Source organism: Echinops telfairi, unplaced genomic scaffold, assembly GCF_000313985.2.
Source record: "Echinops telfairi isolate 266 unplaced genomic scaffold, ASM31398v2 ScPeMD7_2573;HRSCAF=3158, whole genome shotgun sequence".
Lineage (NCBI taxonomy): Eukaryota > Metazoa > Chordata > Mammalia > Afrosoricida > Tenrecidae > Echinops > Echinops telfairi.
This window is the reverse complement of record NW_022106471.1, coordinates 16,591,743-16,605,354: the sequence shown is the minus strand read 5'-3', so window position 1 is coordinate 16,605,354 and position 13,612 is coordinate 16,591,743. Positions and strand designations below refer to the sequence as shown.

The 13,612-nt window shown below is 43.5% G+C and overlaps 1 protein-coding gene across 1 annotated transcript in view; it reads right to left on the bottom strand.

Annotated features, from left to right (window-relative positions):
- CLHC1 (clathrin heavy chain linker domain containing 1) overlaps positions 1–10,540 on the bottom strand; it is a 44,528-nt gene extending 33,988 nt beyond the window's left edge. The window contains exons 1-4 of the mRNA XM_045294095.1: positions 10,317–10,540; positions 5,627–5,760; positions 3,009–3,210; positions 2,787–2,899 (exon numbers count right to left, since the gene is read on the bottom strand). Of these exons, the coding sequence (XP_045150030.1) occupies positions 2,787–2,899; positions 3,009–3,210; positions 5,627–5,760; positions 10,317–10,540 (673 nt within the window). The remainder of the gene's footprint in view (positions 1–2,786; positions 2,900–3,008; positions 3,211–5,626; positions 5,761–10,316) is intronic.
- Between the last annotated feature and the right edge of the window lie 3,072 nt (positions 10,541–13,612).

Sequence of the window (13,612 nt, the reverse complement as noted above, 5' to 3'; positions counted from 1 at the left end):
CCCAGATGCTGTATCTTTTGATAGCCAGGCACCATCAGCTTTCTTCACATTTGCTTTTGTACACATTTGTCTTCCATGTTCTTGTCAGGAAGGTGAGCATCATGGAATGCCAACAGAACAAAGGGAGTTGAGGGAGTACTTGAGTGGAGGCCCAATGTCCATCTGTTCCCTTAATACTAAACCTATAAATATACGCACATAGATCTATTTCCCGATCCTCATAAATATGTTTACATATGTACATGCTTGTATTTAGACCTCTATAAATGCCCTTTGTCTCCGAGTTCTTTCCTCTATTTCTTTTTACTTTCCTCTTGTCCCACTATCATGCTCAGCCTTCATTTGGGTTTCAGTAATTTCTCTTGATTACATTGCCCTTGATCAATCCCTACCAGGCCTCTTACACCCTCCTGCCACTGATTTTGGATCACTTGTTGTTCCTTTGTCCCTTGGGTGGTCAACACCACCTCCTTTCCCCTCACTCCTCCTCTCCCATGTCCCCCCGGAACCATCAGTCCCATTGTTTTCTCCTCCAGACTGTTCATCCAGCCTATCTTATCTATATAGACCTGGGGAGATAATAATACACACACACAAAAAAAGACAGAGCAAAACAAAGCGACAACAGAAAACAAAAAAATAACAACATCAAGCCAATGATAATAAATAATAAAAATTAAAAAAAAGAAAAACCTATAAATAGTTCAAGGTTATTTGTTGACCTCTAGGAGTGTCCTCCAGTTGAGTCCGATGGGGTGCCACGCCCTGGCCCTGAAGTCTATCCTTGGCACTCCCTTGGGACTTTCTTGCTCTGTTCCCCTTGTTGTTCTGTTCCACACCCTTACTGTTTTGCCTCGGTGTAGTGGGGTCAGACGGGCACAATCCCAACACTGTGTATCCAGTGTTGTCCCCCGTAGTGAGGGACATCGTGTCTCATGATGGGGCCGGCCATATGGTCCTCTCTGTGCATTGGCTGCTGAGTGGGAATATCGTCCTCAAGGCTTGGTGGGCCAGGATGTGCTCTACTCTCTCGTCCTCCCCCTTCATTTGCTCCCGTGAGCTCTGATCAGACATGTCCCTCTCCCCGAGCTGCAGCTTCAGTGCTGTCCTCTGAAATAAATTCTTCTGGGGGGAGGGGCAGCTGATAGTTTTAACATCTGCGCCACCAGACCTCTTCAATATCAACAGAGTTCCATTTCTCCTTGCTCTCAGGGACACTTTCAGTGAATCTTTCTTGGGCTCCCTAAGTCTAGGAGGGGGTACCCCCCAAAAAAACAGAAAAACGTTCTGTGGGCAGAGCTTTCTTTTTTTATTTCTTTTCTCCGAGCTTTCACAGCACGCATTGTCCCTGCTAGGTGAGCAGCAAGCAACTCTTTCCGAGTCAGGGCACTCAGTGGCATCACATGGGAGGGTTCTCTCTGGTCACAGTGAATATTTCCGTAAAAGCAGTTTCTCTCAAAAGCTGTTTTTTTGTGATGGCCGATTTAAGAGAACAGCGTGTGGTCTCTTAAAATTTTGTTTCCTGCTCAGGAAAAATGCTGCTGAAACTGTTGTGATGTTGAACATAGCTTACAAGGACAGCACTATGGGAAAAATTCAAGTATACAAGTGGTTTCCTCATTTTTAAAAAGGTGAAATGTCGACTGATGACAAACCTCATTCTGGATGTCTGTCAACATCCTGAATGGACGAAATGTCAACAAAATTCATGCTATTGTGCTAAAAGACTGACAACAGATCACTGAAGAGATGGGGAAGTTATCTGAACTATCTTGGAGCTCAGTTCAGTGAATTTTAACGGAAGATTTGGGAACGAGATGGGTTGCTATGAAATTTGAGGCTCAGGTTCTGACTGAGCAGCACAAAGAGTGTCGAGTGGAAACATTCCGTGCTTTAAAAGAGCAGCTCCAAAGCCACCCAGACTTTTTTCCCAAGGTCATTACTGTGACGAGACATGGTGCTGTTCTTATGACCCCAAAAGCAAACAACACTCAAGCCAGTGGAAGATGCCATCCTCACCTTTCCCCAGTAAAGTTCATCAAGTGAAATCAAAGATCAAGATGATGCTCATTTGGGTTTTCTTGTTGTTGTTGTTGTTGTTGTTTTAATGTGAGAGGGATAGTGCATTTGGAGTTCATTCTACCTGGTCAGACTGTTCATCAAGCTTTCTATGTAGAGGTTCTGAAAAGATCGAGCAACAGTGTTTGACAAAAAAGGCCTGATTCGTGGCAGAACAGGGGACGGGTTTTGCCACCACGACAATGCATCTGTTCATTCAGCCAGCTCAGTGTGCCAGTTTATGGCAAAAAACAGCATGTCTCTCTTGCTCCACACACCTTACTCATCTGACCATGCTCTGTGCAACTTTCTTTTTCCACAAACGAAGAGGGACGTGAAAGGACAGCGATTTGACGATGTAGAAGAGGTGAAGAAAAAAACGAGGGAGGTGCTATCCAAACAGATGAGTTTGAAAAATGTTTCCAAGAATGGAGTTACAGATTTAAAAAATGTATTAAGTGTAATGGCAGTACTCTGGAGGTGGTACGGTTGTTTTGTAAAAAATTTAAATACATAGTTTTGAAAAACAATTCCGGGTTTTTATGAGTGCCCCTTAAAAAAACAGCCTCTTATGGAGGCTGTTGCAGAAGAAGCCCAGGGCGACAGTGACCTAGCAAAAATAGACTTCCGTTCCTCTCATATCCAGGATAGGAGACATCTACTCTTGGCTCTGTGGGGCACACACAAATAAGCCCTCCATTATCCGCACCTTAAGAACTATAACCTACCAAATAGAACTCTGGTCTTCTGAATCTGCTCCAGGAAGTCCTGGAAAGAGCTGCTCCTGTCCGAGTGAACCCAGTAAGCGAGTGCCTGTGAAGCAATCTGAATCCTTTGGTGACTGTAAAACATCAAACAGCAACATGTGAGCCTAACACCCAGGGAGGGAGTCTTAGCATAAACACAAATAAGAGATTCCAACGTCAAAAACTTATCACCAACGCCCATACTGAAACAGTAACTCCTTGTTCTGACTTTCAGCTACATCTCTCCGTTGTAATAACACAATCATTTCCTCATCCAAATCAGCCTTCTTCTGAGCTGGTATGTATTTCATCAACATTGCTTTTTTAATTTCTGTATATTTATCTTCAAGTTTTTTTAGGTGTTTAGTGAGGGTGTCCAGATTGACAGATTCTTTGACAGTCAGGCCTATGGGACAGGGAGCAAATGACACAGCCATTAGTGGGATCAGGTGTGCAAACAGATCTTAGAAGCAATTTCCAAAGTTCAGAAATGGTAGCATCGTTAGCTGACCAACAAGAAAACACATAGCCTACAGTCTTAACTGATAGCCGTTTTAAGCCCATCACCAATTATTGTTCTGAGAACACATAAACCTGAAATCTTTAATTACATACCTATACATCTAGACAGACAGACAGATAGATATCTAGAGTCCTGGTGGCATAGGGGCTACTCATTGGGCTGTGATCTGCAAGGTCAGCAGTTCAAAAGCACCAACTGCTCCTCAGGAGGAAGGTGGGCCTCTGTCTCAGAAGCTCATAGGACGGCTCTACACTGTCCTCCATGGTTCCTGAGTCAGCCAGTGAGCTCATATGCATATTGGCTCATAAACATGAGCTTTGGGAGGAGGCATTTTTCCGCTGCTGAGCAAGAAAGGAATCGCAGATTTGACAAATGCATTAAGTATAATAGAGAGTACTTTGAAGATGATAAGGTTGTTTTCTTTTTTTTTTTTAAAGTAACTACATAGCTGTGGGGGGAAAATCCGGTTTGGGGGGCTACCCCCTCTTACACTCTTACCACTACACCCTGCACATTTTTAAGGATTAGTGTTCCTCAGTCACGCCAGGAGCCTTTGCCTAACAATTCCGAATTCTAGTCAGCCAAAATTGTTCTAAATAAATCTACCATCAACTACTACCACAGCAGGGTAATATTTATACTCTCCAACACAAAGCTGATAAATACCAAATCCTCAATAATCTCTCCCTGTCTCGTCTCAATTCAATTCACACATTCTATCACGTCAAATACCTTCTTCCCTTCTACTCTTGGGTCATTATCACCCTGACCACACACACATTGAAATTACCCAGAAACTTCCTTGGCTGGTCATATTAACCCTTCTTTTATTTGACTCTCTCAGCGGTTCATCACTGTGTCACCTATTCTGTACTTACCTGCAGGTATCTTATCTGTAGTTTGCTGGCCACAATTGTATGTTTTTTAAGTACGTCTAGTTCCTTTGAGGAAATGCAAAATAATCGTTCACCCTCATTGGCAATCCTGGGTGCTGGGTTGTGTTGGAGGCTAACTAACAAGCCAGGAGTGCGAACCACCAGTCACCCTGTGGGAGAAGGGCTGGCATCTGCCTCCATCCAACTCTCCAGCCTTGGAAGCCCTGGTCGCTTTGCGTCAGGCCCACTCATGGCAGTGGGTAGTGGAGCATTTGTAATAGCACTTGGCTGCTAATGGGAAGGTCTGTGGTTTAAACCCACCAGCTGCTCTGTAAAAGCAAGAGCTGGAGTCTGCTCTAGACCATCCCTGGGCAGTTCTGTCTACTCTGTCCTAGCTAGAAGGTCATTGTGGACTGGAACCTGCTTGGTGGCACAAAACAGCAGTATGGTGCAGCCCATTACCTCCGAAAATAGCCTCTCCCATTCATCCATCTTCCGAAAATTCCCACTTACTGATCCCGCCACTGGTTACACCAAACAAATGCAAACTCACTGCCATCGAGTCAATTCTGACCAATGGTCACCCTATAGGACAGGGCAGACCTGCCCTGGTGGGTTTCCCAGACTGTCACTCTTTTTTTTTAACTGTCACTTTGAAGGGAATAGAAAGCCTCAACTTTCTCCCACAGAGCGATTGGTGGTTTCAAACTGGTGACTTTACAGTTAGTCACCCAACACATAACCACTACGCCACCAGGGCTCCTTGCCTCTGGATAAGGGCAAGGAAAAAAGATCTACTCACTCCTGGTTATAATCCTTACAGTCTGAATAATCTCTCCTGGATGAATGATTGGTGGATTATCCAGTAAGCAAGGCAAGCAAGCGTGGCTTATTTACTAATCTGTAGTGAACATTTTCACCTGGGTTTCGGTGATCACTACAGATTTCCTTGCTCACGGGATAATCTGACACCATTCACTCTCACCATGCAAACCTCTCAACTCCTGCATGACTCTAGATGTACTCCAGTTCCTGAAGATGTGAAACCAGAGGAGCCAGCCATTCCCCAGCGCACAGCACATGGCAGGCCTTCCATTTCCCACCTGTCCTTCCTGAGCTGGGGAGCGTAGCACGGACTGCTGGCTCTCCCCTGGCTTCTGATTCAGCAGGTCAGAAGTGGGCCCTGAGGATAAGCATTTCTAATAGGTTCCCAGGTGATCCAGGAACCAGAGGCATTACACGTATGCACTATCCGATACAGTCAGGCTCTAACCTGCTCATTTCTTCGAATCTGCCTGGAGTAATATTTGAAGTGCCTATACAGCCCACAACTGGTAAATGTACACTTAGCCGCACACCGATGTCCATTTCTGTCATATGTCATCGTTGGAATAGCTCTCGATACTTTAAACAAAATGTTGTACCTGGAATGGGATTCGAAGGACCTTTGGAGAAAGAACAATCGTCTCTGTCTTTCTTTTCATACTCTGCTCTAAGCTGTTTCATGGTCTCGATCTGCATTTGGATCCTTGAGGAATTATTTTCAATAACCCTTATTCTGAAAAACAGAGATGTTTTCTTATATTTCTGTCAACTAATTAAATTCTTGGATCATAACAGCATGAGTTTAAATCATACTTTTATTTTGGCTAATTCTCATTTAAACGTTTGTTGACTCTCAGGAAGTCCCCTGAGAAGGCTAGCTAATCTCAGCATGAAGAGCAGCTTTCTTTTTGAGAACCAATGCAATCTCAAGATGGTCCTTAACCCCCTTGGAAATGTATAAATGCTAAACTCAGTAACTTGATCACTGAGTATTATATTTATTCATTTAGTCAAAAATTACCTTTGAAATTTGAAAACGATTTTCATAATGTAAGAGAGGTCTTCAAAAGGTCCATGGGAAAATTCCATTATCTTTTTGTGAGTCGTGGGGAACAACTTTATTTGTAATTTCATGCTTCAGAGTCTTATGCATGCATTAAATACTGAATAAATCTGTCTTTAGGACAGCAAGACTCAATGACATTATTCCATCTGGGTTTATTTGGAGAATGTCGATATTCTGTTTATAAACATCTAAAGAGCGTCCAGACCAGAAAATAGGGTCTTTGAAAATCAGAATTTTAAAATTCCCACCAGAAAAGTTTTCTTTTAAATTGCTATTATCTATCACTTAGCACTTACCTCTAAAGGTAGGGAAGCATGCTCTCTCAGTACTCAGTGTAAGAAATGAGCGACACCTGAAGTTGCACCTATTCCCAACAGCACAGATGCACAGCAGTGCACAATCAACTCTCCTCGGGCCTTCAGTTCAACTAGACAAGGGAGGTGGATACTGTTACCTTTCCGGCCCACGAGGCCACCATCGTTTTGAGCCCCTTGGAGTGGTTTCCCCGTGGTCATTGTTGCTGTAACAAACGATCCCTAACTTGCTTACTTAAAACAACACAATGTACTTGTCCACAGTCCAGAGTCCCCCGATTTTGTGGCTTCCCTCACAATAAGCTTGGCTGATGGACGGCAGGCCTGCTTCAAAGCAGTCTACTGTACGCATGTGCAAGTTAACAGACTGGCCTAATTTTTCCAAGAAGAATGATCGGGCGCTGTCCGTCCCTTCACAGGCAGTGCGACACAGCGAAATGGGCATCAGCTGGTTGAGTCACCTCTGAAATGCACGCTATTTGAGACACCCCAAATAAAACACCCAACTCACTGCCAAGGAGTCAGTTCTGGCTGGCATCCATCCTGTGGAAGGTTTCCAAGGCTTTATGCTGTGAATCTTCATGGGCGCTGACAGCCTCTTCTTTCTCCTGCAAAGCTCCTGGTGGGTTTGAACCACTGGCTTTATGGTTAGCTGTCCAACACTAACCCACCAGCATCGCCAGGGGTCCAGTTGACAAAAAACACCCATTATGTTTCAGACCTTCAAGAGGTTTTGCTGGGATGGGGAGAAAGCATTCTGTCTTTAGGGCCTTCTGTGTGGAGGGATGACTGACAGAGATCCAACTAGGCTTCAGGTATCGCCTCCAAAGGGAAGCAAGAACTACAAAGCAGGCAGAAAATGTCAGTCGATCAGCTCCCCGAACCCTTAATAACTTCCGTTTTTAGAATGCTGGTTATGGGCTCGTTCCTTGTGGCCAGGGGCAGTCACACTCTGGAAAGGAAATTGAAGTCTCTTGTTTTTTAGGCAGCAAGGAAGCTGCAACACGAGAAAGGAAACAGCCTGGGCCAGAGGCTGGGCATCTTTGCATGTGTTTGTTGGCCACCAGACATCCTCTTTGGTGAATGGCCCGATCCCTGGTGGAGTAGTGGTTACTCATTGAGCTACTAACTACAAGGCCAACCGGCGGTAACCACCAGCACTCCCCAGGAGAAAAGACAGCACTTCCCACTCCCATCGGGTGTCTCAGAAATGCAGAGGCCGTTCTACCCTGTGCTCTGACAGGGGCTCCAGGCAGTGAGGCAAGCCCTTTGCTCCTTGTCTTTTTTGTCACGTGTTCTTTCCACAGCGCCTTTGCCGCATCTCGCTGTCATGGGTATCCTCTCCCAGCTTGTAGCTTGGGTTTCGCCCTCTGAATGGTGTCTTTTGATGGACCGAAGGCTTTGTTTTCATCATGTTTAAGTTACCAAGCGCCTTTTCATCACCCAAAGCATTCATCATCCCTGTGCGCTCCCTCCGCAGTGTTTGCCATGCTCCTTGGTAAAGGTGCGCAGGCTTCACTCAGCGCAACCTTTCCTGTCACCAGAAGTCTCCTCCCTGCCCCTCCGCGCCCTGGTAGCCACCAGTGAATGCTGGTTTCTGTGCACACACCTCTTCGTGTCCCTTGACAAATGTAAGATCATGCCGTGCTTGTACTTTTGTGACTGATTTATGATGTCCAGATTCATCCAGAAGTGATACCGGCTTTTGTTCTCTGTTCTCTTATCAGGGGGTGGTATCAAAATGGGCTAAATTCAACCATAAGAGGGGCACAGCCATTTCTATCTTATGCTATGATAATGGGGGGGCACTAATATTGAGTTATATTCCCTCTGACATCGGGGATATTTTTACCCAAGTCATCTGCATGGAAATCTCATGTTTGAAAATATCCTCTGCTTCTTTAGATGAGTTTCAGATTAATTTGGGTTCTTTCTTTAGTCAGGTTGGGTAAAATGTAATTTTTCCAAATATTTCCATTTCACATAATTCCCAACTAGTTTTCAATCAATTATTAAGACAGCCCCTTTTTTTAATATATGCAGTCAGCAAAATTATATATTCTGGCATCTATTTCCATCCTTTTATTGCGATCAATTTTACAGAGATTTGTCAAACATAGAAGTCTTCTCAAAGAATTGGTTTGGGAGATTACCTTTTAGTTAGTTTTATTTTTATCTTAATCATTTCTTCCCTTATATTTTGTCAGGTTTGCTTTGCTGTTCTCTAACTTCATGTTTTATACTACGTGAATCTTACAACACTTTAACTTCATCCTCCTTCTTACCAACTTTATCTGATCGTCATATATTTCAATGTTTAATAGATTACTGTTTTATACATTATTTTTGGCCATGAGTCAGAAAGCCACATGACTTACTATGTCAAGAGCGGCACAATCGAAGGGATGACATTGCATCATCCTCAACAAGGACATCCCAAGGTCTTTCTTGAGGACACTGCTGTCGGGGATAGGACAATGTCTCTCCGCATACAAGGAAATCCAGTGACCATAACCATTAGTCACATGCGTGCACTGACCACTGAAGTGACTTGACACAGAAACTGGCAATTCTAGCAACAGCCTTCGTTGGAAATTGATCAAACATGCCATCAAGATGCACTGATAGTTATTGGCAATTGGAATGCAAAGTTGGAAATAAAGAGAAAGGAGTATTAGTTGGAATGTGGTCTTGATGATAGGAATGAAGCTGTGGTTCCCACTGTCTTTTGGCTTTGTTCTTTTTTAACATAGTAAACATAAATCCACTGCCAACAGGGTCGCCCTATGTAGGTAACAGGCACATTTTGTGATCTTCCTTGTCATTCTAGTATCTGAAGTCTTTGCATTTATTTTTGCTTTGTGTTGTTTGCTGGTTGTTGCTCATGATGCCACACTGTCTTATCTGCTGAGCTATTTTTCCCTGTGAATTACTTCTTTCCCTTAACAATTACTTATGAAAATTCCTCCAGAATGACTCACAGTGCTTTTGCCATGGGAAAGCAGTTGTCGGGGCACTCTAAGTGGCATGATTCCAATTTTAGAGATGGTCTAAGAGATGTGACCGTGGCTAGAAGGCCACACACAGGCCCAGTTGTCACCAACATGTCTCAAGTTCTACGTTCTGTTGTTGCTCTTGTTCTGCTGAGGTGGGTGGTTCAGCCTACAAGCAGTCTTAGCTTTCTCAGGAAAAGGCTTTGCTGTGGACTCCGCCCCGTAAGCAGATCCTGGGCTTTGTCTCTTGTTCCCCAGGCCATGTGGGCACAATTTATAACTGTCCTCTGGTCCAGAGCAGCCGTAGAGCTCTGCTCATCTTTAGATTTTTCTAGATTTTGGCACGATCGTTTATTATCTTGCTAGCTTCCTGGCACTTTGAACAGCTTTCCTTTCTCGTTTGATGGAACATTTTCCCCCAGGAGGACAGTCTGCTGCAGCATCTACCCAGCCATATTACCAGATAGAACAATTCAACTTTACAGAATGTTCTAGAGGGATCTGAAACTCTCTTTCCCCCATGCTTGGCCATCATTAACAAGTAAAACACTAGGAACCACGAGTGAGTGTTTCACTCTCTCCGAGCCAGCGCTTACTGCTGAGCACTGTAAGATGGGGTGCTACGGTTCAGGGATAACCTGACATGGTTCTGTCAAATCTACGCAGGAAGCTACCTGGGGCGATTTCCTGTCTCCCTGATTTTATGATATGCCAATGTGCCTTCAGTTATTTTTTAAGTGAAACAGTGTAAGATTACATAGCAATATTTCAAATTGGCGGGTGAGGTTAACACAGAACACATGGCTTAAAATGAAAAACTGTAATTAAAAAAACGGAAACACTGATTATTTGTGCTGGGTAGTTGATATCATCAAGCAGCAGCGGTCACTTTGAGGATAAGGGCTAGGACACTTACTTTGCTTCAAGTTGAGTTATTCTTTTCCTGTGATAGACCAAGGTTGTGGGCTCTGCCGCCATGACTTTAAGTCTTCCATGAACATACAATGCGGTGCTTCGGCCTTTCTTTATGGTCTCGATAAAGGCATCATATTCTTTTTTGATTGAAGTAAGAATGGATTTGTATGCAGTGACATACTCTATTACCTGGAAGAAGATTTTGCTGCCAATGATATGGAACATTTTTCTAGAAGACTATGGATCACAAGTCTTGCAAACAGTATTATAGATTACTTTTTTTAAAAAGCCTGATTAGCAACTAGAAGCATAAAAGTTTAAAAACGTGCGCTTGCACTTGGCACTCAAACATGACTGACCACTTAAGACAGCACTTATTGAATCCAGGCTCTCTGTGGATTGGTACAGTACTTGTGAGCTTAAGTATGTGAGTAACAGAAGACCATGTTTTTGCTCCTCTTGGTATGAACACAGACATCGGTTAAAACGAATACCAGCTCTAATTTCCCCAATTCTAGATCCCATACAGATCTTCCTTCTCTGACTTCATTCAGGCCTTGAAATCTTGGTTCCCTTCACGTCCCTATTAGCTCAGACTGGCTGATCTGTCGCCGCAGTTCCTACACTGAAGCCCTCCTCATCACGATACAGCCCAATCATTCCTGATGGTGCTTAAGTGCAGGCCATCTCTGGAATGAGCAGAAGAAACCAGGCATCTGCAGAGGGAAAGGGATTCTAGGGTCCAAGGCACTGACTTCTGTCCTATACTCTTCTTTATTGGCTTATTTTTGAGTAATCTCATGCATGTACTGCCCATTCAAAAATAAGTAATTAAAAATTTTAAAACTATTTTTTAAACCAAAATGTTCTAGGCATAAATAATTTATAGTTTCCAAATTCTGCACAGTTCAATAGGATTTCAGAGGAAGTAATGTTTGTATGGAATTTCCATACCCCAAACCAAACACACTGCCACTGCATGGATACTGGCGGAGACAGAAATGGCACCAGAGATCATAGGATAGATAACATTTTGCAAGACCAGCAGCTTATCCGTTGCAAACACTTTTTTCCACAACATAAATGAAGACAGCAAGTATGGTCCTCACAAGATGGACTACACAGGAATCAAACCAGTTACGTCTGTGGCAAGAGGCGAAAGGGGCGCTCAAGGTCATCAGTCGAGCAAGAACAGGCACGGACTACAGAGCAGATCTCCAAATGCTAACGCTGAAGCTACAAAAAAGCAAAAGAACTCTATGAGCATCAAAGGGTGACCATGAATATATCCCACCTGAGCTTACAGGCAGTCTCAAAACTAGACTTCACACGTTGAACAGCAATGACTCAGGTATAGAATCACATCAAGGACATGAAGAAAGCAGAAGGTCATTAAAAAGACAAAAAAGAAAGAAAGGGCAAAAATGAATGTCAGAAGAGATTCTGAAATTTTTTCTTGAATGTAGAAATTCAAGCAAATAGAAGAAATGTTAAAGTAAAAATGCCGAACAGAAACATTCAAAGTGTAGCTCAAAAAGACTAAGTAGTTCTAAGGAGTCAAGATGGAAACCAGGTAGAATCACCTGCCTGGTGCTCCTGCTGCTTGACCAGAAAGTTTTGAGATAGGCATGGGAAGCAAGCTCAAGGAGAAAGCAACGTGACCAGCGGTTCTGGAGGGACTGTGTGGTAGAAGGCGGGGGAAGGGTGCAGTAAGCAAACAACACCATAGACAGGGAAACAGCTAGGAGATTAAAGTCAACAACGAGGAGTGCGCAGAGATCCTGGGGGTGTTGAGGTAACAGCAATCTAGCTGAGAGGAAGTACTAAGAGATAGAAGAAGGGTAAGCATGACAGTGGGGCAGGCGGAAGGTAAAAGGAAACAGGAAAGGTCTAGGAAGTAAAGCTATGGATCGAGGTATAAACATGGGTGTGCATATATGCAAATACATTAATTCACAAAAATAAAGGTATTAACATATGTACATATATTTATATGGCAATACATTGAGGTAGTGGATGGAGTTTGGGCTTCTGCTCAAACTCTGCCTCACATAAGAACACTTTGTTCTAACAACCTGGCATTCTGTGATGCCCACCCTCCTGGCACAATCACTGAAGACAAAAATGGGTGCACAAGCAAATGTGGTGAAGAAAGCTGATGGTGCCTGGCTATCAAAAGATAGAGTGTGTGTGGTCTTAACAGCTTGAAGTTAAACAAGTGGACATCTAGCAGAGAAGCAACAAGCTCAAATGGGAAAAGCATACCAGTGATCATGAGGTATTGACAGAATCAGGTAACAGGCACCAGAAGACCCAAAACAAACAAACACCCCCCAAAAACATATTGTTGAGAACAAAGGGCATCAGAGCTGAGACCAAAAGCCCTTCTGTAGACAATGGGATATCCCCTCACAGAAGGGTCAGAGAAAGGGATGAGTCAACCAGGATGCAGAGTAGCACCAAAGAAACAGGTTCCTTGAGGCTTCCTCACCCCCTACTACCATGACCCCAGTCCTGCCTTTCAGTTCTGGCTAGACCGGAGCATGACACAAATACAGACAAGAAACCGTGGGGGAAGGGAGGCAGCGCTCGGTGTAAAATATTAAACTATTAATAGTTATAATTTATCAAGGGATCACAAGGGTGGGTGGGAGGGAATAAAGAGTAGCTGATACCAAGGCCTCAAATAGAAAACAAATGATTAGAAAATAATGATGGTAACAGATGTATGAATATGCTTGATACAATTGATGTATGGATTGCAAGAGCTCCTAATAAAAATTTTTTTTAAGTAAATCAATAAAAAGTCTAAGTAAAATGAAATGTATAAACAGTTGGAGTTAAAAAGTCAAAAGAGAAAAAATTTATTGAATAACACCAAAGAAGATGGAAGGAATACATGGAGCCATTGTACCCAATTCTACCTTACAAATTTGGCTAGACCAGAGGATGTACACTGATACAGATAGGAACTGGAAACACAGGGAATCCAGGATGGATGATCCCTTCAGGACCAGTGGTGAGAGTGGTGATACCGGGAGTGTGGTAGGGTGGAACAGCCAAACAGGATTTCAGAGAAACCACAAGGAAGCCTAGTTCCTGACAAAGCAGGAGGATGTCGGAGGCACCGCCAGGCTGTTGTTAAGCACACATAGCCTGCTCCAAGTTGTAGCTCAAACTCATTAAAAGCAAGCCCACTGCCATCAAGACAATTCAACCTCACAGCAACCTTACAGGAGAGCCTAGAACTGCCCCGGAGGATTTCCAAGGCTGTCGTTGTCATGGACACAGACTGCC